Genomic DNA, 22,824 nt, shown 5'->3' with positions numbered 1-22,824 from the left:
AGGCGTCATAAAGCAAAGCGGTTTATTCTAGAACAAGGAGACAACGTAAAAAGCCCTAATATTTCGTTAAGTTGATAACTTTGATACAAAATATGTTTTCAAGTCACACATGCACACTACCGATCAAATGAGACCGTGCTGGCTGATTGTGTAGCATCGTACCCCGATGGCGTTGTTCGTTGCTCGTGTTTTAGTCACTGGTTTGTGTGGTCAAGACTTGATTATGTGCATAGGATTGACGTAGTGCTTGTCATGGGTGCCATTGTTATCGTTTGAATGGCGTCATGATGTCAAATTGACATGGTTATTGTTAGGACTGACATGGTTATTGTTACGATTGATGTGGTGATTGTTATGATTGACGTGTCGACATTGTGATTATTAGGATTGCCATGTTGATTTTTCATGTTGTTTTCTTGTTTGTAGCGCGGCTCCGACCCCGGCGGTCAGCGGGGATGGACCTGTACGGGGGGCTCGCTGCCTCCTCAGGGGGGTCAGTGTATCACACGGATAAGGGGGGCGTGGCTAAGATGGCGGACATCATTAAGGTACAGATGTTTGTTTTGTTTGTTTGTTACTTACGCCGCACTCAGCAATATTCTAGCTCTATGTGGCGGTCTGTAAATAATAGAGTCTGGACCAGACATCCAGTGATTTACACCATGAGCATCGATCTACGCAATAGGGATACACTGACATGCATCAACCAAGTCAGCGAGTCTGACAACCCGATCCCGTTAGTCGCCTCTTACGACAAGCATAATCGCTTTTTATGGCAAGCATGGGTTGCTGAAGACCTATTCTACCACGGGTCAAGTTGTAATACCAAATGTTTAATAGATGATACGTATTTTAGTAGAGAGTCCGGTGATTTAATGTATCTAGATATAACAATGATCCAACGTGACATCCCTAAGATGTAGGAACAGTGTAAACAACACGCTATAGAAATCAGTTTTTTGTCAATACATATTTTAAAACACAAATGTTTTGTAGCAGCTCAGATTGTTATATATCGCTTAACCGATGTTGGTAATTTATTCACAATGTTTCTCTTAAGTTGTAAGGGGACACGGGTGGCCCAGTCGTCTACGGCGCCGCAAATCGCCATGCAGAGTTGCGTCCCTTGAGCACACTAGCAACATAGGTGTCATCGTGGGTTCGAATCCCGGTTCGCCCCGATTATGTTTGTTTGTCAGCACCATGCCCATGCTTGTTGGTTTTACCAAAGACATCATAGTCACCTTCAATAAGATGGGGGCACAGGTGGCCCAGTCGTCTAAGGCGCAGCGATTCTTGGGCACGCCAGAAACCTATGATTGTAGGTTCGAATCCCGGTTCGCCCCGATTATGTTTGTTTGTCAGCACCATACCCATGCTTGTTTGTTTTACCAAAGCGTTAAACGTTTAACACTTGCATCACTTCGGCCTTTCCTCCCATGTCAAGCCGACACGCTGTGATAAAACTGGAATACTGTTTAAAGCGGCGTAAAACCCAACGCTTTCACTTTAGTTTTAGAACAGTTTTAGTTTTCCTTTCTTCCTTCATTATGTGAAATTTTATCCAAAGTAAAATTCGTGTTATTGAAATAATGAATACCGTCAGGTGTCATTGTGGTTGAACTTGACCGCTTACCAAAATATGTTTAAAGACTCAACCAACTTGCCGTTAGATTTTAACATTCAAAACATGACATATACAAGGGATGTTCAATTGGTTACTTTCTATTATTTTGTGTCCTGTGCGTGAACAAATACTATCTTTTCTTATATTACGACAGGGGGCACGGGTGGCCCAGTCGTCTAAGGCGCCGCGATTCGCTGTGCAGAGTTGCGTCCCTTGGGCACGCCACAAACCTATGATTGTGGGTTCGAATCCCGGTTCGCCCCGATTATGTTTCTAGGTTTGTCAGCACCATACCCGTGTTCTTGGGTTTCACCGAAGAGGTAAACGTCTGAGACCTGCATCACTTCGGGCTTTCCTCCCATATTAAGCTGATACGCCGCGATATAACTGTAATACTGTTAAAAGCGGCGTTAAACCCAACTCACTCACTCACTATATTACGACAATTACAATGTATGTGTAAGAAGTTCACAAGTAGCCCTGTTACGTGTAACATGTTCACAAATAGCTCTGTAACCATTCCTGCTATGTAGGAGTCAGTGACGACGTCAGCAACTACAATCCTAAAACTCGACGTCGCGGCACCGTCACAGAACAAGGTGTTCGACATCCCCGTCGACGCCACTATTAAGGAGGTCACCATCAAGATCATCGCCGGCACAAAGTCAGAACCAGTTGACACTCTCAAAAGCCCTTCTGGTAAGAGACAAACATACTCTGTGTTCTTCCGTATATATATAACTTACGATACGTCTGTCCATAGTCGTTTTAGTAATTTTTGGGTCAGTGTTTTTAAATGGATGAAAGTGAATATAAATAATATGATATTTGAAAGTTACAGAAATAGAGAATTATTTGCAGCGTCAACCGATAAAACGATACTCAGTTATCTTCTTCTTACGGCAAAATATTATGTGTTTGAATGTAAAATTCTTGAGAAGTTCTGTACATTTAATAACTATGTTAAGGAGCTAGTTCTTAAAGTACACGTTATTAATACACATCAGAAAATGGACCATGTAATAATCAGAAGCTCTGCCCAAGTCATGTCCACTAGCCTGTACATACTACGACCCGTTAGGCCAGCCACGTAAAATCGTGGCCCCTAATGTGAAATAAATTAAAAAAAGAAGAAGGTATTCTTAATCAGATCCCCACGGTGTATGGTAATTAGAAAGTATACGTTTAGGAGGAATTCTGATTATTTGGACTTTAGAATGTATTAAACAAAGGTATTTTTTTTATATTGATAGATGTATCATCTTGATTTGTATTTGTATCAACTATTTAGGTACCCCGATTCCAATGATACCAGGGACGTTTGCAACCACTACCGTCAAAGAACTTGGAGGAGGCGTCCGTCTCATCAAGATAAAGGTAAAGCCTAAGCCTGTAGGTATTGGGCACATGTGTCCAAGTGATCTCAAGCATGACATTGATTGCAATTTGTAAAGGCCTCTCCGTCACTTGGACTTTCCTCCCAAAGAAGCATCACTTGTTGTGGATATGAAACTTGTAACTTTAAACCTCTTAAACTTTAAACTTAAACACACACTAGCATAACTTGTTTACCTTATCGTGTAATTCATAGCAGATTTCAAAGTATCTAGTTTTGACACTCGTCCCAAGCCCTAAAATTAGTGTTGGAGTCACGCATGTCCAGAATATTGTCACTGTCGAATGTCTGAAAACAGGCCTTTCTTCCAGGATATGTTGGAAGCGTGCAGGAATTCGATGTTTCAAAATATGTATCCAAACCGCCCTTGGCAAGTAGATTAAAAAGTCAGGTTGAAAAAGTCCTGGAAACGCCCCCTTGTCGCTCTTATATAGGTGAAGCCAGCCTTCCAGAATCTTCTCGAACGATCAACCCTGACGTGTCCATGTAAACAACAAAGGCGGATAACTCTAAATTCCAGTGCTAAACCAGCTCTACTCGCTTGATAATTCAATCATTTGTGCCACTCATAATTACTACACATATATTTACAACAGTTTCTACCGCCACTAATATTACTTACACATATCATTCGCAAATTGATGACAAACCTTTTTGCAGAATATTTCATTATTATCCAGTATTTGTTACTCAGCAGCAGTAGCTATTGTGATATCACCTATTCCCACAGGTAGTGAGAGTCTTGAAGGAAACTAAACATGTGTTTTGAAAAATATAAACAACTTGAAACATTTGTTTGTATATTCCAGGCTCCCGATCCTGGCGTGTGGCATCTGACGAAGCAGGACAGTGTCAGCTGGGCCCTGGAGGTGACCGCACAGAGCACCATCGACTTCAGCACCAAGTTTGTACAGACAAACCCCCTGAACGGATTCCAGTATGAGATCACAGGAAGACCCATTGCAGGTACCGCTGGGAGGACTCGTTTGGAGGAAAACACATCAAGGATAGTCAACCAAACACTGATACAATAAAATTGTCCAGATTAACTGTCCGGATTGACAAGTTACTTAATTTGTCAGAACGGTTAATTATTTATGAAAAAATTATATTTTCAGGTGAAAAGGCCACAGTAGTAATCACCGTTCCATCGATAGACAAGATAAAAGGAATAGACAGAGTTGTCCTGACAGACAGTGCCGGAAAGTCGCTAGATTCATCTCCCTTGACTCAAGGTCGAGGTCGCGCAGCATCCATGTTCAAGGGAAGTTTCACCCTTCCCACAAAGGTAATGAGTGGTACTGAATATTTATTATGTTATGGTAAAATATTGTTTTCTAAACACCAAATGGCAACCAATGCAATTTGTGTGGCATACAATTTCTTTTCGAGGACAATATATATATTTGGGATAAAATCCCAGCAGCTAAACCCTACCCCACCCCCACAACATTCACTCACGTATTTACGAAACTGTCGTTAAACCAGTTTGGGGGCAAATCTACGGCGCCGCAAATCGTCATGCAGAGTTGCGTCCCTTGGGCACGCCAGAAACCTATGATTGTGGATTCGAAATCCCGGTTCGCCCCGATTATGTTTCTAGGTTTGTCAGCACCATACCCGTGCTCGTGGGTTTCACCGAAGTGGTAAACGTCTGAGACCTGCATCACTTCGGGCGTTCCTCCAACATTAATACAGTTAAAAGCGGCGTTAAACCCAACTCACCCACTCACGTTAAACTAGGGGACTCACTCACGTTATTATCTCTACGTACCACTCCAGGCGTTCCAGGTGAGCATCACCGGCGCTGACATCCTGCACTTCCCCGTACAGAGACTGGATCCCACCCGGATAACACCCATTGCAATCAAACTCGACATCGGAACATTACCGGGTAGGTTTCATATAGGTGTTATTTCTTGCATACTATGATAGGGGCATGTAGGCCAGTGCGCGCCATGGCGGGATAAATGTGATGCGATTCTGGATGAACCATTTAACGAATACTATTTCATCTTTTGAATTCCTCTGTGTTAATATACTCTGAGGCAAAAGTTGTTGTTATGTGGATTTGTTCGTTTACAAACCTTCATATTAAATTTGGACTTGAATCAGGGAACATGTTTACGAGGTGACGTGAAGAAACGCCCTTAACCACAAGTCGCTGGTATTGTGTGTTGCTTTGCAAGAAATTCGTGAGAAATTGCATCAAATGTTCTCTCGTAATGGCCATATCCCCAATCCCACATAGTTGTAATAAAGCAATCTTTGGTAGTACAGAGTTATAAAAAACACCACCGCTTTTGATCAGTTTGATGAGATTTCACCACGCCACGCCTAAATAAAAATATGACAGATGGCATGCCATAGGAATGATCGAGTCCGTTACCTCGCCATGTCTTTTACTGTAATATGGATAATAAATTACGTGTTACAATATTGCAAATCCTTGGATTGGATTCTAATTTCGTAAGGTGCTCAGATCTCGCATTTTTCGATGATTTGTGAGGGCGAAGAGTTTTTAAAGTTTGCTTCAAAAATTGAAAATAACTAAGCAAGAACATTTCTTAGGCGTTTACGGTGCGCTATTTAGTGCGCCAAACGGACACACAATTGAAGAGGCTAGAAGAAAGAAGCATTTTGGGGGTAATACTTCTATTCAGCGATTGATCATGGATCATGTAATACATACATATTATTCCACTCATTATCTATTGTCCGTTGATTGTTCACTTTATGAACGTACAGGTTCCCTGTATGTCGACGAATCTCTCAAGATTCCCTACACAGTGTCGAACAGGGGCGACAGCAAGACCGCCATCAAGGTGGACATTAAAGACGACCTTGGGTTTGCTGTCAACCCCACCGAAAAGACCTTCAATCTTGACGGTGGCGCTAATGCCACGGGCACATTCACCATCCACGCAGGGCACACAGACGGGGTCACCACGTAGGTTAACACACTCATAAACTGTATATTATGCAATCGGCGCCATAACCTTGTTTGTTGTTTAACGCTGCGGTCCGTTAATAATCGCGTTGATTGATATCGTGAGCATCGATCTACGCAATTGAGATACGATGAAATGCATCAAACAAGTCAGCGGGCCTGACCACCCGATCCCGTTAGTCCCCTCTTACGACAAGCTGGGTTGCCGAAGACCAATTCTATCCCGGATCTTCGAAGCGGAATCAATCACCATATATTATGACACAACATTAGTATCGATTATCACTTGTGAAATGTTTTTCCCAAGATAAAGCTGCTGCATATTAAATAGGTCTCGAACATAGAATCGATACCTTAAATTCCATCTGTGTTTGTGTGAGCTTTCGAATTTGAAAAAAAATTGACGACACTGCTCGCCCAAAACCAGCACGTGCTGTAGTTGAATTGCAGCTGTATATTGCGTGACACCATTTCCTTGGAATGCACACAGCGCCGATTGAATCACATTAGCATGTATGGGGCATATGTATCGAAAATGTCATGAATCACATAAAAGGACAATAACAGAATAGCTGGTGTAGGAATAAGGGAACGTGTTAAAGCGGTGATCTGAGCGCGAGTTGGTTCTACTTTTAGTGCATTTTAGAGTGGCGCTTTTTGAGTTTTGAGTGATAAGAGTGAACGTCATCTTCTTGAATCTGTTCAGAACGGTGACGTTGTCGGCGGAACCTGACGGCGTGTCGACACACAGTCCCCAGTATGACACTCGCAGGGTCACAGTGGAGAAACACGTGGTGAAGGTGAGCATGTCACAGCCAATACCCATTGAACATTGGAAATGCTGAATGGGACTTTTACAGTAAATAATGTTCAGAAGCTATTATGTTTGGTTTTCAGTATCAGTACCTTTGAGTGGTTGGTAGAAATACAGTTAAATGAGTGGGTCAATCGATTCATGAAAGGTAATTAACATGAATGGATGATGGAAATGTGAATGTGAATTTGGATGTGGGAATGGATGGAAATGTGAATGTGAATTTGGATGTGGGAATGGATGTGGATGTGGGTATGGATGTGGATGTGCTTGAAGATGTGGATGTGCTTGAAAATATGGATGTGCTTGAAGATGTGGATGTGGATGTGCTTGAAGATGTGGATGTGCTTGATGATGTGGTTGTGGATGTGCTTGTAGATGTGGATGTGCTTGAAGTTTTGGGTGTGCTTGAAGATATGGATGTGCTTGAAGATGTGGATTTGCTTAGAGATGTGGATATGCTTGAGGATGGAGTTGTACTGAAGATTTGGTTGTGGATGTTCTTGAAGATGTGGATGTGCTTGAAGATGTGGATGTGGAGAGATAGTACATTCCAGCTATATTACGGCAGCCTGAGAGTCTGGATCAGTCAAACCACTTATTGCTGATGTAATACGTTCCAGGCAGTCGGGGTACGATGACACGCAACCAACACAGTCACGGCTCTTATCTAAATTAGTTAGTCGCATGTTGAAAAAGCAAAAGTTAATGGCGACCTATCCCAAAGCCATAATCCCCAAGGATTCCTGGATCAGGATGTGATTGTGGTTGTGGATGAGGATAAGGATGAGGATGATGATGTGGATTGAAAAGGGGTGAGGATGGGGACGTGGACACCCAACGCATTTAGTCGCTTCATACGACAAGCGGGTATAGGTATAGAGGGAGACGGATGTTAGAATGATGATTTGGTTGTACATGTGGATGGACCACGGGTGGCCCTGGCGTCTGAGGCGCCGCGATTCGCTCTGCAGAGTTGCGTCCCTTGGGCACGCCAGAAACCTATGATTGTGGGTTCGAATTGTGGTTGTTGGCCCAAATTATGTTTCTAGGTTTGTCAGCACATACCTGTGCTCGTGGGTTTCACCGAAGTGGTAAACGTCTGAAACCTGCATCACTTCAGGCTTTCCTCCCACATTCAGCTGACACGCTGTGATATAACTGGAATACTGATAAAAGCGGCGATAAACCCAACTCACTCACTCACTCACTCACTCACTCACTCACTCACTCACTCAGGGTGTGATGGGGACGTGGATGGCGATCTGCTTCTGGATGAGTATTTGGATGTTAGCTGTTAATGATAAATTGGCTAGACATAATTCCTTGAATGTTTCCTTTGCCTATATCAATCCTTATGTCCACTGTCATTTTGCTCAATGTCTGAACTGTTCCAGAAAGTGGACAACACGACCCCTGAGTGTAACGTGACCTCGGTAACCGGAAGTTGCAGTATGGCTCAGATGGATCCGTGTAGTTGTCACTTGCACACGTGGTCGGGGACGGCACAGTTCGGGGATGTGGGTTTCGGGCTGTTCCAGATCTCGTCCACCGTGGGGAAGACGGGCAACTTCAAGTTTGAAAACTTCACCCTTGGGCACACCATTGACAAGGGGGCCAAGACGGCCTCTATAGGGTATGCATTTCCAAACAAACGAGTAATAAAACAGACTTTGATTTTCACACAAATACCAAACACAATAATTCTAACTGGTGCTGTAACGACACAATGTCTATATCGATTGTAAAGACCAACACGATACATGATAACTCACCTCTGTTCATGTTTGGAGGGGCGGTCGGGTAGCCTAGTGGTTAAAGCGTTCGCTCGCCACGCCGAAGACCCGGGTTCGATTCCCGACATGGGTACTATGTGTGAAGCCCATTTCTGGTGTTCCCCGCCGTGATGATGCTGGAATATTGCTAAAAGCGGCGTAAAACCATACTCACTCACTCACTCATGTTTGGAAACTTATTCAATCATCGAGGGAATGACTAGAAAACCAAGCAAACATGTTCGTTCTTTAACGAAATACCATGATACCTGTTGTACTAAATTGCCGTGCAAACTATACACCCTGTTTGAGGGTGGATAAACTGAATCTAACAAGAGTGGTTAGTCGATGGTGATGTATTTTATACGGGTCGTGGTTGTGTTTTGGATCTAAAGGATGCAGTGCACGGTGATGTTTTAACATAATATAAGATTTTTACTTGAATAGGTACCATGGTAGACCATCACATAATGATGCAAGGAACGTTCGGTAAATTGTTACCTATTTCTAACTAGCCAAACTTCGTCTGACTCGGATCGCCAAAAAGGACCCGTGAAGATCCGGGTTAGAATAAGTATTCAGCAACCTATCCTTTTGTAAGAGGCGACTAACGCGATCGGGTGGTCAGGCTCGGTGACTTGGTATATATGATGCATGTCATTGTATGAAAATGGCGTGCATCGATACTCATAATATCAATCACTGGATTATCTGGTCCATACTCGGTTGTTTTCAGAACGCCGTCATATAGCTTGAATATTCCTGAATGCGGCGTTAAACAACAAACAAACAGACAAACGAATCGCCAAAGACTTTGGGTGGTTGCTGTGATTAATTGAATTATCATGTTCCAGGAGCGACTGCTGCGACCCCGTGTCTTACATCAACGTGGTCGACATGGCCAGCAACACAGCGCAGTGTACGTTTGACCTGGCTCCCGGACTCACCAAGCCCGTGTACGACTGTACGACGACGACTACAACGACGACTATAGCACCAAGTACTACAACAACGATGACTACATCACCAAGTACTACAACTATGATTACTACAACAACGTCACCCACAACCTCTACACTGGCGTCCGTAGTTACCTCAGCGTCAGCAACCAAAGCACTTGGTCTTGCCAAGGCTACCACAGTTGGTTCTGCAGTCAGACATACGGTAAATACAGTCGCCTTCTGAATGTAGATAGCGCTGGGACATTTATCCCAGTAACCTAACCCTTACAATGTAATTTACTCAGAAAACATTCGAGAACTCAAAACTAATTCACTAATTCAGGTAGAAAACAGCCATGATCTTCAGAGAATAAGCTGAAGAAATGTTCTGGAATTGAATGTACACATTTGCTGTATAAGGGTACAGTTTAAGAAATAAGTAAAACTAAATTTGTTTTTTGAAAAATGAGAATTAAAATTTGTGTTTCTGGACAATGTTTTTGACCACACCAAATTAGCGTCGATATATTTAAAAGCTGATTTCAGATGGAAATATTGGAAGCTCCTTTGAGAGGCATTTAGAAGTTGAAGTACTAATTGAGGATAAGATATATGGATGTGGATGTGCTTTATTACAATTAGGAGCGATAACTTGCTTTATGTAGGTGTTAGAACGTACATGGAAACGGCATTCCTAATTGTAATATTGAAGTTGTTCATCAATATATATTTTGCATTATTAGTTCCTGGAAGAGCGAGTCCGGCAGCTTTAGCTTAAGCTTAGTAGCATTTATCAATTATGCTGAGTCAAATACAAAGAAACATTTAGGCGGATACATTGATACTACGCGCACGCGTCTGTCTGTGTGTTGTTTTATAGTGTTAGTCCACTGAGATACCATGCCTCAGTTTAAATGGTGTGCTTGTCGTAAGAGGCGACTAACGGGATCGGGTGGTCAGGCTCACTGACTTGGTTGATGTATGTCACCGTATCCCAACTGCGTGGATCGATCGTCAATCACTGGATTGTCTTGTCCAGACTCTACTCGATTATTGACAGATTAACAACAACTAAACAAACAAAACAGTTTAATGGGTACACCACTTAGACACTACATATTGACTCCGAGCCGATCTGCCCTTGCGTCGTTTTGTATGACGCGGCCAGGGGATCGGACCACCGACCTTCCGTTCTCTGGGCAGACGCTGTATCCATTAGACCACGGAGGAGGTCATTAATTTTGTTCTCGTCACTTACTATTTGAAATGGACGCCCTTCATCTTAGATTATCCTTTGGATGTTTTTGTATATTGTTATGTCTAATGGTATGAAACCGTGATTGTTGTAGGGTATTCATGAGTCTACTAACTCTGTCCATTCTGTTCTCTAGGACCACACCCCACCAGTGTGTAACGTCACCTCCACGCACGGCCGTTGTAGCCCGTCCCAGACATCTTCCGACGACTGTGACCAACACGTGTGGTTTGGAACAGTTCAATTCGGAGATGAGGGGTCAGGTCTGTACTTGGTCGAGTCCACTGCTGGTGACTCCAGCGTCCTCAACCACGACAAGTTCGCCGAAGGAGACACCCTTAGCTCTGGATTGAAGACAGGAACCTTGACGTTAGTTTTCCTTTCTTCAAACTTTCAGTGTCAGTATAGAGATAGACTCAAGTCCGTGAACAACGCAGACATTCCCACATATAATCAACATGTGCCACTGTGTGATATTTCATTCAGAACGCATGCGTATTATGAGTTGTAGCAGTATCTCGAGGGTTATATGTGTTTTTTTAAAGGTCCCGCGTTAGAAATACACATTATAGCCCGAGTGATCCTGCTACTACGAATTTATCTTGCCGACATGTTTCTATCTAATATTGTAAAAGAATTATAACAAATTGAAAATTGATAGAACATGTTGAACTGAGGTTAACGTGTGCTTAGTCACGTGACTTTCACTGACTCGTAAGCAACGTATTCGTAGCGGGGTATAAGGGATTTATTCTCCCTCAGAGAAATCAACCTGCGTACTATTTTCTTCGCGGCGGGGTAGAAGGGATTTATAAGGGATCTCTCTAAGATCCAATCAGAACCAAACAGATCTCAACATTCTGACATGGAGGTAAGATAATGTGCTTTATGTACGAGGCAACTGGCACACGCTGAATGTGAGGCTTACATCAGGCAAATATGAAATATGAACAAAATACTTTCCCTGTCATATAGCTGGAATATTGCTGTGTGCGGCGTTAAACAACAAACAAACCAAAAACAAACCCAAACTTGCTGACCTGAGAATTGTGACTATCTGGGACCTCGTACGTCTGTCACATGTCCGACGTAATGAATATCATATTCCGACGGCTATGTGTTCACTTGGTTCAGGTGAGATCGCCGTACACGATGTCGTGACACATCTGTGAAGCATTACTCACCCCCGTCTCCACTCTCCCCAGGTCCACGTGCTGCCACCCCCTGACGTACGTCGTCGTCATCGACGTAGCCGGTAATGAAGGGCAATGCGAGTTTGACGTTACAGACACCAAGGTATGCTTGGCTATGAACCAATCCACATAAACGATTGAAAAAATCCATTACCTTAATTCAGTTAAATCAGAGAATGGCATCTGTGTTTGTATACGCCCCATTTCCCCTCCACCACTACAAAATATTTGATCTAAAATAAACACGAAAAATAACAGTTAGTTAGCTGTCAACAGACACTGAAATGAAACATATTGAATATTTGGCCATTGATGAATTACTAGCATTCTCTATTCAATTAGACCCGTGAAGATATCCGGGTTGGAATTGGTCTTCAGCAACCTATGCTTGCTGTAAAAGGCAACTATGCTTGTCGTAAGATGCGACTAACGGGATCGGGTGGTCAGGCTCGCTGACTTGGTTGGTGCATGTCATCGATCCAAATTGCGTAGATCGATGGTCATGATATCAATCCCTGTATTGTCTGGTCCAGACTCGATTATTTACAGACCGACCGGCGTTAATTATACAAAAAACCAACCAACCACCTCTATTCAATTACGTAAGACTAACTTCTAGGCCATTGGCTTTTCTCCTGGAACACAGATATTATTTTATTATATATTTATTATTATACCTATTTGGTATTAACAACGGACAGAACTACACAGTCACATAAACATGCCTCTGTCGTAATTAACCCGTGCACGCATCATTGTACGTGATATATCTTGAACAAACGATTCATAATAATGATAATCATATTAATTCAGTCCTGAACATGAACTGTCTTTCAGACAGAATGACAAACGTGTCTAAACAGACATCCGGCACAAAGTTCATTTCAAGTATCTTATCCGTGATTACATTCTCAGTGCCTAGACTGTTTCTAAGCTGTGTGTGCGTGCGGACGGGGATAAAAGTAAAGTTCCTATTAACACTAGCAAATTTTCCGAATTCATTTTGACATGCTGTGTTGCCTGCCATTCACGACCTGATGTCAATGAACTTGTCATTTGTGTCATCTTGTAACACACGGTATCAGCCCAGGTCGTAAAAGGGGCACGGGCGGCCAGACGTCTAAGGCGCCGCAGTTCGCTGAGCAGAGTTGCGTCCCTTGCACACGCAGGGACCTTTGATTATGGGTTCGAATACCGGTTCGCCCCGATTATGTTTCTAGGTGTGTCACCACCATACCCCTGCTCCTGGGTTTCAATGGTGGCAGCGACAAGCGTCAGACACCTGCATCATTTCGGGATTTCTTCCCACATGAAGCTTACACGCCGTGATATGACAGGAATACTGTTAAAAGCGGCCTTATACCCAACTCAGTCACTCATTCAGTCCTAAACATCTAAGGGTGTAAGGCAGCCTGATGTTAGCGGCAGGTTCGTTGTTGTGTTTAAGTGTAACAAATATAAGATCTCCCTGCAACTGTATACTTATTCAGTAGTTTGGATTGGTTGGTTGGTTGGTTTGTTGTTTAACGCCGCACTCAGCAACATTCCAGCTATATGACGGCTGTCTTTAAATAAACGAGTCTGGACCAGACAGTCCAGTGATTGATATCATGAGCATCGATCCACGCAATTTGGATCGATGACATGCATCAACCAAGTCAGCGAGCCTGTCCACCCGATCCCGTTAGTCGCCTTTTACAAGCATAGTCACCTTTTACCGCAAGCATGGGTTGCTGAAGACCTATTCTACCCCGGATCTTCACGGGTCCTGTAGTTTTGAATAATCAGGAGCGAGTTCGTTATTCAGTACAGGACGGATCACAGGATGTCCTCGAAAATGACTTATGTTATCTCACTTTGGCCAGTTCACATACACTTGGACTTATTGTGCCTGTAATGTACGGACTTTGAATAACGAATCCGCTACTGGCTTGTCTTCAGAAACAAGAAACGAAGCTCGTCTTCAGCTTGCTAGAATATAAATATCCGTCAAGATAAAATCTGTTCTATGCAAAACGATTACTTTCTTTAACAAAACACTTTTTTCTTGGACGATGTTTTGATATACTTACACTTGGTAGTGTATTGGTAAATTATCTAGAACAAGCTCAACTTATTTGAAGTTAGCACAAGAATCGCATCATTTAGCTATATCACTTCTCTCCCCTAACAGGTAACTGACGAACCTTATGAGCTATCCACAGGGGCTATTGCTGGGATCTCCGTCGGTGTTATCGCAGCGGTGGTGGGGATAGTTGTTGCGGCAGTCCTCATCACCAAATATGGGAAATGTTCCTCGGTGACCCCATCCTCTAACACTGGCAGGTTCCGGACCACGGCGTGGGACTAAACGTCACGGACAACATATGGACTCAGGAGACGAGACAGGTTTCCTTACCGGTGATATCTATAGTGTATTTACAGACATTTGTACTGGCGTGTGGCGATGGAGTACTGTGTTTTATCATCAGTGAATGGATTCATGAGGACATTTCTACTTCCTGATGGAACATTTTCGTTTTCAATCCTATACTACTCAAAATAAGTTAAGGATAACCCGATTCTTTCATATTACTATAGTTAATCTGTCACGAGTAGTATATTTGCTGATGGAACCTTTCCGTTTTCAAATGGATAAAAACTTATGTTTAGTCACTGGACGTTTATCCTCAGAAAATACATGTAACATATGAATTGTTTATATTAATTGTTTCAGTGAAATTAGTTAATTCTAGATGTGTATGAGGTCACCCAAAGAATAATAATACTAAAATCCGGGCAACTTTTTTTTCTAAAACGTCCTTAATTATATAAAAATGTGTATGTAACACACATGTGTTTATTTTTTATGAAGAATGACATGTTTTTTTCTGTTTTATTTGTCGCCATATGGCTGTAATATTGCCGATGCGATGTAAAGAATTTACTCATTTGGAGTCTGTAATAATTTTGCTGCCCCGTTTACTCAAGATCTTCAGTATTATAAACATACGTACAGCTATCGATTAAATCATCTTGTGGATAATGACGAGCTTACTATGACAACCACGTGTTGTTGTCCAGCCAGGAATTAAAGTAAGTGTATAGCCAATGTACATATGTGAATATCTATTTATTGAGTATACTGTGATAACTGCAACCTTGATTTGCTTACTTGTTTTACGTATTTATTTCGTTGTATCTTTCTAATTTGTTAAATACGTTCATCTTCAGTACTAAAATTCTCTCTCAAGAATTGTTTGTCCTTTGTGTACCAGGTATCTCGTTTGAAAATAAACTTAAATACACATCTCTCAATGGTTTTTTCTCAGAGCTTTAAGTGGGAGCTTTGTCCATGTGCACTGTTGACCTGTTGTCGGCGTCACACGGGTGCACCGTCCACACCCTGTCTGTGTAATGCCGTCACCAGGATATTGCAGGGGAAGTCGACAACACTAAGACCCAGCTCAACATGGTCTTTGAATTCCAGCGTTGTTTCCTTGCAGGACTTTATCTAAATGCTGGATAGATTGATAAAGAACTTTAAATATTAACTTAATACGATCGATAAGAATTCTAACAAACCCGACACGCATTTAGAGAATTACTTTTGAAAGTATCCATCTGAAATAAACATGCTTGTGTGTATAGTCTAACCTTTCGTCTAAGTATAATTATGTACTTTACAAGATATTTCGCCAATCGTTGATAAAGATATCTTTGGAATAATGGATAGGCTATAATTGATAACGTATACATATAGTTTGAATAGCATATTACATGTGTGGTCTATTACATTTTGGCAGATATCTCTTTTAGATATGTAAAGTTGTATTTATTTATTGAATATAACGCCAGTTTTATAACGGCTTCATGTCAAGGGAAGTAAAAGAGTCACATTTACTACTTTGTTAAACCCGCGAGCAGCTATGGCGCATTTAGTTATCATATTACAGACGAATGTGGGATTCGAACTCATGATGAACGGTTCTGACAGCTGAAGGAAGCAATGTTATACTCTTAAGAAAATGTACAAACAACGTAAACCTTTATTCGCCACATTCCTGCTATAAAGCTTAGAAAGTCCGACTACCGTGTTGATAGCTATCTATTTGGTGATTACGAAAATTGTTTTGCATTGTAGATGTTGCTAAGAGTTTACTAAGCGCTACGCTTATCTGTCATTATCGTGAAGTATTTCCTGAAATGTGTACGTGTCTCTTGAGGAATAGATAATCGTTATCCGTACGACATGAAATTTAAACAGACCACTTAATATATGATGCATGGATTAGTGAGTCAGGAGGGGAATATCACACAGATCTGTATTATGACGTGCAGATGACGATTGGTCGGGGTGAATATCCTACTGGGGTATAAGAGTGGCGCCATGATATATTTTAGAACAGTGCGCTTAAGGTATTATTTCTTGATAGAGTTGGGCGCTGAGAGGAACCTGACCAATATAGTCTCTGCTCAGTTATGTTTGCATTACTGAGGAAGGAACATAGGTTTAGCTTATCAGACTGAATTTATATCGACATTCTACAATTGATGCACAGGAATCGTCTCTCATCTGGTAAAGAACCGCGTACTATTACAATCAGGACAAGATAGAACCGACGGAACTGTGAATTATTTTGCCTTATCATACAGCCATCAGTATCAACTGCTGGTTTTGAGTGACATACATAGTAGATCTGATTAGTGATAAGGTGTGAAAACAAACTCTTATTCCCCGTTTGTGTCTTGGAAGATTCTGTACGACATAAGAATCAAAAGTATGGCGTCTTCTGGATATTCGTTAGTCATTTTGTTGGTGTGTGTCGTCTGCGTGTTGGGCTTCCTGCCAAACAGGTACAGCCTTCTGCCGTCTGGCTTCACCCACCAGGACATCACAGAGGCCGCCATCTTGAAAGCTGTGGCGAAGTTTTGTCAGGAGACGTTGCCTATGGGAATATTCGGGAGACGCGGAGATTTCGGTGGTATCAAAAATGTAACAGCCAAGGAACTGTTTGCGGAGTATTGTGGAGGTTGGTTTAAAACATAGGGATAGATCAAAGCTGTGTACTGCTATAGAAACGTAAACCTCACCTGTATTATGATGGCATCATTACACATAACGTTTGATAGATAGAGGTTGGTTTAAAACATGGGGATAGATCAAAGCTGTGTGCTGCTGTAGAAACGTAAACCTAAACCTGTATTATGATGGCATCATTACACATAAAGTTTGATAGATGTATTTCATTGACGGGGTAACATGGAAGCAGCTTATCTAGGCCGGTCAGACGAAACAACAATGGTTATAAACCTATCTCTTAAAACGTTGTAGTTTACATCATTAGGGTGTATAATTTCTATAAATATCTTTTAAATGTTCTCAAACAAATAATAACTTAATTAAATATTCATAAATCTATGACAACGCCTCTTCCAATTGATAAAATATCAGTAATACTACACATTTAAAGTTGGGGGCTTTAAGAGTAACAATTAATTAAACAACATATTTTATGCCAGGCACTGTGCCGGAGAAGCGGTTCCAGGAGGCCATCGATGACATCGTGAAGGCCAACAACAGAGTGGACCAGGACCACTACACGGAGGCTGCCTGGCATGTCAACGGGGAGGCCATCAAAGAAGGTGATACTGAATGGATGTCGTGACAAGAACAGGCGAACATCATCAGATTAGATCTTCAAAATGATAAAATAATCCCAAATTACATAAATAAAGAGGCGTCATCATGTTGGATATATACCAACTCTGTGGAAAGTTTAGATTTTTACATTTGGGAGGATTTCGGCCTTACATTGGCCTTAAGTTCGGTCTCGCTACATCCGTGAAATCAGCAGTCTACTAAAAACCCGTCGTTGTTTATATACATGCCGCTACTGTCCTCCCCAGCACATGAGAAGATGATGTTGTTACGGGAAGCGTCAATGAACGAGTTGAATAAGCCCACACCAGACTACACCGTAGCTCGAGATCTGATTGGTCAGTTTCTTCACATAGTCCAGATGTTCTACAGCAACACAAATTGGCCGGAAATGAATGGATCTGCTGCATATGACGTTTTAGGTACGATATACTATCACTCTAAGGACAAGTTTAAGCATATAATACCTGCCATTTGGTATCATTTAAATCCTGTCAATAACATTGATACACCCGATATGCTTTGTTTCCAAACTGTCAACTGACACACGGCATGATGTCACACGGCATGGTAGGTAACTATGGGGGCATGTGTAATGGTATTCGGGTATGGTCGGATGTTCTGCCTGTTGTGTATAACCTTTGTGTTTTTCGTTAGGATAAAAAGTTAAGAAACAAGAACATTTTCCATTAACTGTTTCCCAAGTGCAAGCTTGGTTGAGAAGGGTTACCCAGAACAATATGATAAGATTTCAATAAGTTTGTCGATAAATTGACGTTGGAAAGACAAGAAAATATTATCTTTGGTATGAAAGAATGGACAAATAAATCATATCTGAGAAAAAGCATGTAACATTTTAACACAGGATTACAAAATTGGAAACTTAGTACACATGGCACATCCTCAAGCTTTTCTATTTCCACACACACAGGTATTCGCGGGAAAACACTGATGGACCAGGCACCAATCTCTATGGATACGTGCAGATCATGCAAGTAGGTACTGTCTTATCTGTAGCCAGATTCACTTGTCATTGCCACAACCGCTTCTACGTAATTTGCCTACTTCTTTCTTGAAGGCCATTCACAGATGCCCCGTGTACAGGCAACCTACTGATTGATGGACATCTGACCAGCGGCTACCGAAGTGGACAGGACAGAAGGAAACCTGAAAGTGAGAAATAGTAGTTTTATTATATATATAATATTTATTATTATTATAAAGAAAGTGTAAAGCTCTTGATATATCCCTCATGCATTTTCTCACCGTTGTGGCCCCGTGAAGATCCGGATCCGGGTTAGAATAGGTCAACCAATGCTTGCCGTAAGAGACGACCTTGCTTGTAAGAGGCGACTAACGGGATAGGGTGATAATGTTCGCTGACTTGGTTGATGCATGTCATCGTATCCCAATTGCGTGGATCGATGCCTATGACATCAAACACTAGATTGTCTGGTCCAGATTCGATTATTTACAGACCGCCGTCGTGTAGCTGGGATTTTGCTGAGTGCGGTGTTAAACAACAAACAAACAAAAACAAATTCTCAGCGTTGTGTCATATCTCTTGGACGATTCATGTTGCAACAGGCCTTATTAAAATGTAGTTTTGAAAGGCTTGTGTTTACTGTTTCTTGCATACTTAGAAATATCACTTTAGAATAGAGTTCCGTACATTGAGTTCCAGATACTAACGAACGAAGTATGACAACTTATGAATAATATACCTGGATTGAAGTAATGTCATAAATTGGGAGTTTCAAGGGAGAGGCTAGCGAGGGAGAGATTATCATATGTGCTTGATATGCCATTGTCATTTCAAGAAGAAAGTAATTTAGACGATCAATAAAATCAGTATGGGGGTTAGGTTTTAAAAATCAGTGACCTGGCAGTATAACCTCTGCTTTGTTAGGGAACATCGTGACACATAACAGTTACTTCAAAATGTTTTGTAAAAGGCAATTCAACTAATCAGAGGCCGTGATTTCTACAGGAGTCAGTGAAATGCGAGCAGTAAATCCTAGGTAATAATCTTCGTAATCTGTTATCCATAAGTATATAATTGGATTTTTAGGTTTAAGATTTTCTTCAAAGTGACAGAAACTAATATGCAAATTACTGCTTCTTTTTATTCTATCAGGAAAACCGAGTTTGCACCAGACTGGCAAATGTAGTCACGGTGGCCCCCTCGACATGTCCAGCACGACGTCTGCTGCCACTGGCGGCATAAACAAGGACAGCAGCGACCCCAACATGTCCCCCCACTACTACCTCCACCACCAGGCGGCAGAGGGCGCTTTTCGACACACGACTGCGTTCTTTATTCACCCAGGTATTGAACCCTTTAATCACAATAAACGCATTTAGAACCAGATAGGGAGATGATTTAGAACAGTAAAATTTTATGATAAGCTAGGTATGATTTAACTTGTATTTTCAGCATATGGATTACGACACCTGATCGGAGACGAGAAATTTCAGGAGCTTCTGCAGCTTCAACGTTCGGCCTCCCTCGGATTCGTGATCCACACTGGCGACTCTCTGGGGATTGCCGCGGCACGGGAGACTGTCACGAGATTCATGTCCGCCACTGAAGTCCATCGTTATATCGTAGTCAGCCAAGATGACTCAGGTAATTAGGATAGTGAGTGGTAATGGTTTTACGCTGCTTTTAGCAACATTCCAGCAACATCACTGCAGGGGGACACAAGAAATGGTCTTTACACATTGAACCCAAGTTGGGAATCGAACCCGGGACTTCGGCGTGACGAGCGAATGTTTTAACCACAAGGCTACCCCACCACCCCGGTAATTAACCAACCAACCTAACAATTCTGTGTTATTCGAAATAACATAAGTAAAATTGAATTAGAAAGTCGTCTGGCTGCGATACACCTAATATTTATTGTCCAAGAATGTACTGAAGACTGCCATACTGATGAATAGAAAGAAGGTGGGTATTGTTTTAAGTTGCTTTTAGCAATATTCCACGAAAATCGCGGCATGGACACCAGAAATGGGCCTCACATTCTGCCCATGTAGGAATCGAGTCTGAAGTATCGAACTCTTTCACCACCAGGCTTCCCCACAAGGCTTCCCCACCGCCCCATAAATAAACAGTAAAGGTTCATAAGCTTGTCACAAGAATTAAGGTTGAAATGGTTTGTTTGCCAGAGACGTAATGCTGGAGTTAAAAATGTTTATTTGAGTTTCATCCTGAAATCTGTACACTTTTTGGTATATATTTTAGGTTACATAGTCTCTACAAAAGTTTCTACAAACACTTTTAGCCTAGTAAGCTTGCCTGATTATTGTGAGTGTTCTTACTCTCTGTTGGATTCTGACAGGCAGTACCGATGTGACCACGTCCCGGGATGGCCGCCATGTCCTGGAATACCTCAATACCTTGGAAGTCAATACCAGCAGACCGTGTCATGAGTTGACCTTAACGGCCGTAGAGACTGGTGAGTATTTATTACTTTGGTGAAATTATGATGAATTATAACCTTTTATTTCAGCCATAAAGTTGAGATATTCCCTTAAATCCTTGATCCATGGATGATAGTTATGAAACATAAGTTCGACATATATTGTTATATCTCCAGACATATATGTTATTATCCTGTCCTTTGTTAACCTATCAAACCAATTATCGTTGATTGATATAAATATGAAGGTCGCCTATGTAAATGATAGTTAAACTTGTTGAGTCATCGAACTTGATTGACAAGGCACATTGTTGAAATCACCGACGGTAATTGACAATGCACATACCAACAAATCCATTGTTTAAATGCATAAAAATTATGTAAAAATGTTTTTACTCTTCATTGAACGCAGAAGACAACATACTTTTGAAGAATTTTTAATAACAATTCCATTAACTGAAATTGGTCGATGATTGCTGGTCGAACCTCCATGATGTCATGGGCCATCTGATGCTTCATCCACAAGGAGTGAGTTGGGTTTAACGCCGCTTTTAACAGTATTCCAGTTATATCGCGGCGTGTCAGCTTAATGTGGGAGGAAAGCCCGAAGTGATGCAGGTCCCAGACGTTTACCACTTCGGTGAATTATCCACAAGGAAGTACCACCTAGCTAATGCCAGCTAATACCACGAGTATTAGATTTAGTGACTAAATTATAAATCGAATAAGTCATATAATATTTAATAAGGTTTCATTGTGAACGTTATTCTTTACCCAAAGTATATTTTTTAATTGTGTTTGTATGTAACGCCCAAACATAAACCCCTCTGCCGTCCATCCAGCTGCCAGCGTGATGGACCAGGGCTCGAAGATCTATGTCTTGACCAGCGTAAATCCAGGAGACCTGGACAGGTTAGGTCACGTGTCTACATTGTTGACAAGGAGGAAACTGACTTTGGAGTTTGTTCTCACCAGGAGCTGCGTAAACACAAGGAGAAATATAGGTACATATGGATGGTAAATAGTCTCTCTAACACCGCAGTCATTAAGGATCTATATATAGGTTCCTAGTAGCTAATGTTTTTCGTAAGAGGCGTCGAAATGCATCGGGGATCAGACTAGGGGACGTTGTTGATTGCGTGTCATCATACCCTGTCTGCGTGCCTCGTCGCTCATAAAAAAAATAGAATTATAATAATTATAAAATAGTCCATTTATTTGGCGTTGACCCCATGCATAAGCATGCCCTAAGCGCTTAGACATTATTACCCCGGTCAATGGATCAGTGTGCACTTTACATTCAGTCTTAGCTCCCCAGGGACTGTACTATACCCATATGAGACATTATCGGACTGAAATACTGTTTAAAGTGATGTCAGGCCCGATTCATCAGCATAGATAACGGACAAAATGCGATTTTCTCAATTACCCTTTGTACTTGATTATGTTTGGGCGACATGTATTGTTTGGTCACGTGGTATGATTAACCAATGGAATTTTAAGATTCTTACAAGAGGTATAACAATTTTCATTGTGTCCCAGGACCCCCACGGGCGAGGCGATCTGCGGGCCTTGATCTGTACGCTGGTCTGGCGGCGGCGTCCGGCGGGTCGGTCTACAGCACAGACAAGGCGGGCGTTGGAAAAATGTCAGATGTCATCAAGGTAAACATTTTACATCGCGATGTTGGTGATAATATACACAATTTGAAACTATCTAACAGGCAGTAATTCAACTGAATGCCCACGGACCCGCTGACAAGGGTTATAAAATCATGCGCTTGGAGTGAGTGAGTATGGTTTTACCT

At 41.8% G+C, this 22,824-nt stretch overlaps 1 protein-coding gene across 3 annotated transcripts in view; it reads left to right on the top strand.

Moving 5' to 3' along the window:
* The window catches only part of LOC124116764 (von Willebrand factor A domain-containing protein 7-like), a 53,936-nt gene that overhangs the window by 18,934 nt on the left and 12,178 nt on the right, over positions 1-22,824 (top strand). For 2 of the 3 annotated variants that reach the window (XM_048382082.1, XM_048382083.1), the window contains exons 11-23: positions 427-548; positions 2,161-2,326; positions 2,919-3,004; positions 3,833-3,989; positions 4,142-4,311; positions 4,806-4,917; positions 5,772-5,973; positions 6,680-6,773; positions 8,185-8,423; positions 9,417-9,726; positions 10,895-11,127; positions 11,964-12,054; positions 14,125-15,231. In XM_048382082.1, coding sequence (XP_048238039.1) covers positions 427-548; positions 2,161-2,326; positions 2,919-3,004; positions 3,833-3,989; positions 4,142-4,311; positions 4,806-4,917; positions 5,772-5,973; positions 6,680-6,773; positions 8,185-8,423; positions 9,417-9,726; positions 10,895-11,127; positions 11,964-12,054; positions 14,125-14,301 — 2,159 coding nt within the window. In that variant the 3' untranslated portion in view covers positions 14,302-15,231. Of the gene's footprint in view, positions 1-426; positions 549-2,160; positions 2,327-2,918; positions 3,005-3,832; positions 3,990-4,141; positions 4,312-4,805; positions 4,918-5,771; positions 5,974-6,679; positions 6,774-8,184; positions 8,424-9,416; positions 9,727-10,894; positions 11,128-11,963; positions 12,055-14,124; positions 15,232-22,824 lie in introns of those variants that run through there. The other variant, XM_048382084.1, reaches the window with a different exon arrangement.

This window comes from Haliotis rufescens, unplaced genomic scaffold, assembly GCF_023055435.1.
Source record: "Haliotis rufescens isolate VD_foot unplaced genomic scaffold, xgHalRufe1.0.p SCAF_4, whole genome shotgun sequence".
In the NCBI taxonomy this organism is placed as follows: Eukaryota; Metazoa; Mollusca; class Gastropoda; order Lepetellida; family Haliotidae; genus Haliotis; species Haliotis rufescens.
This window is presented reverse-complemented; position numbering and strand designations above follow the sequence as displayed.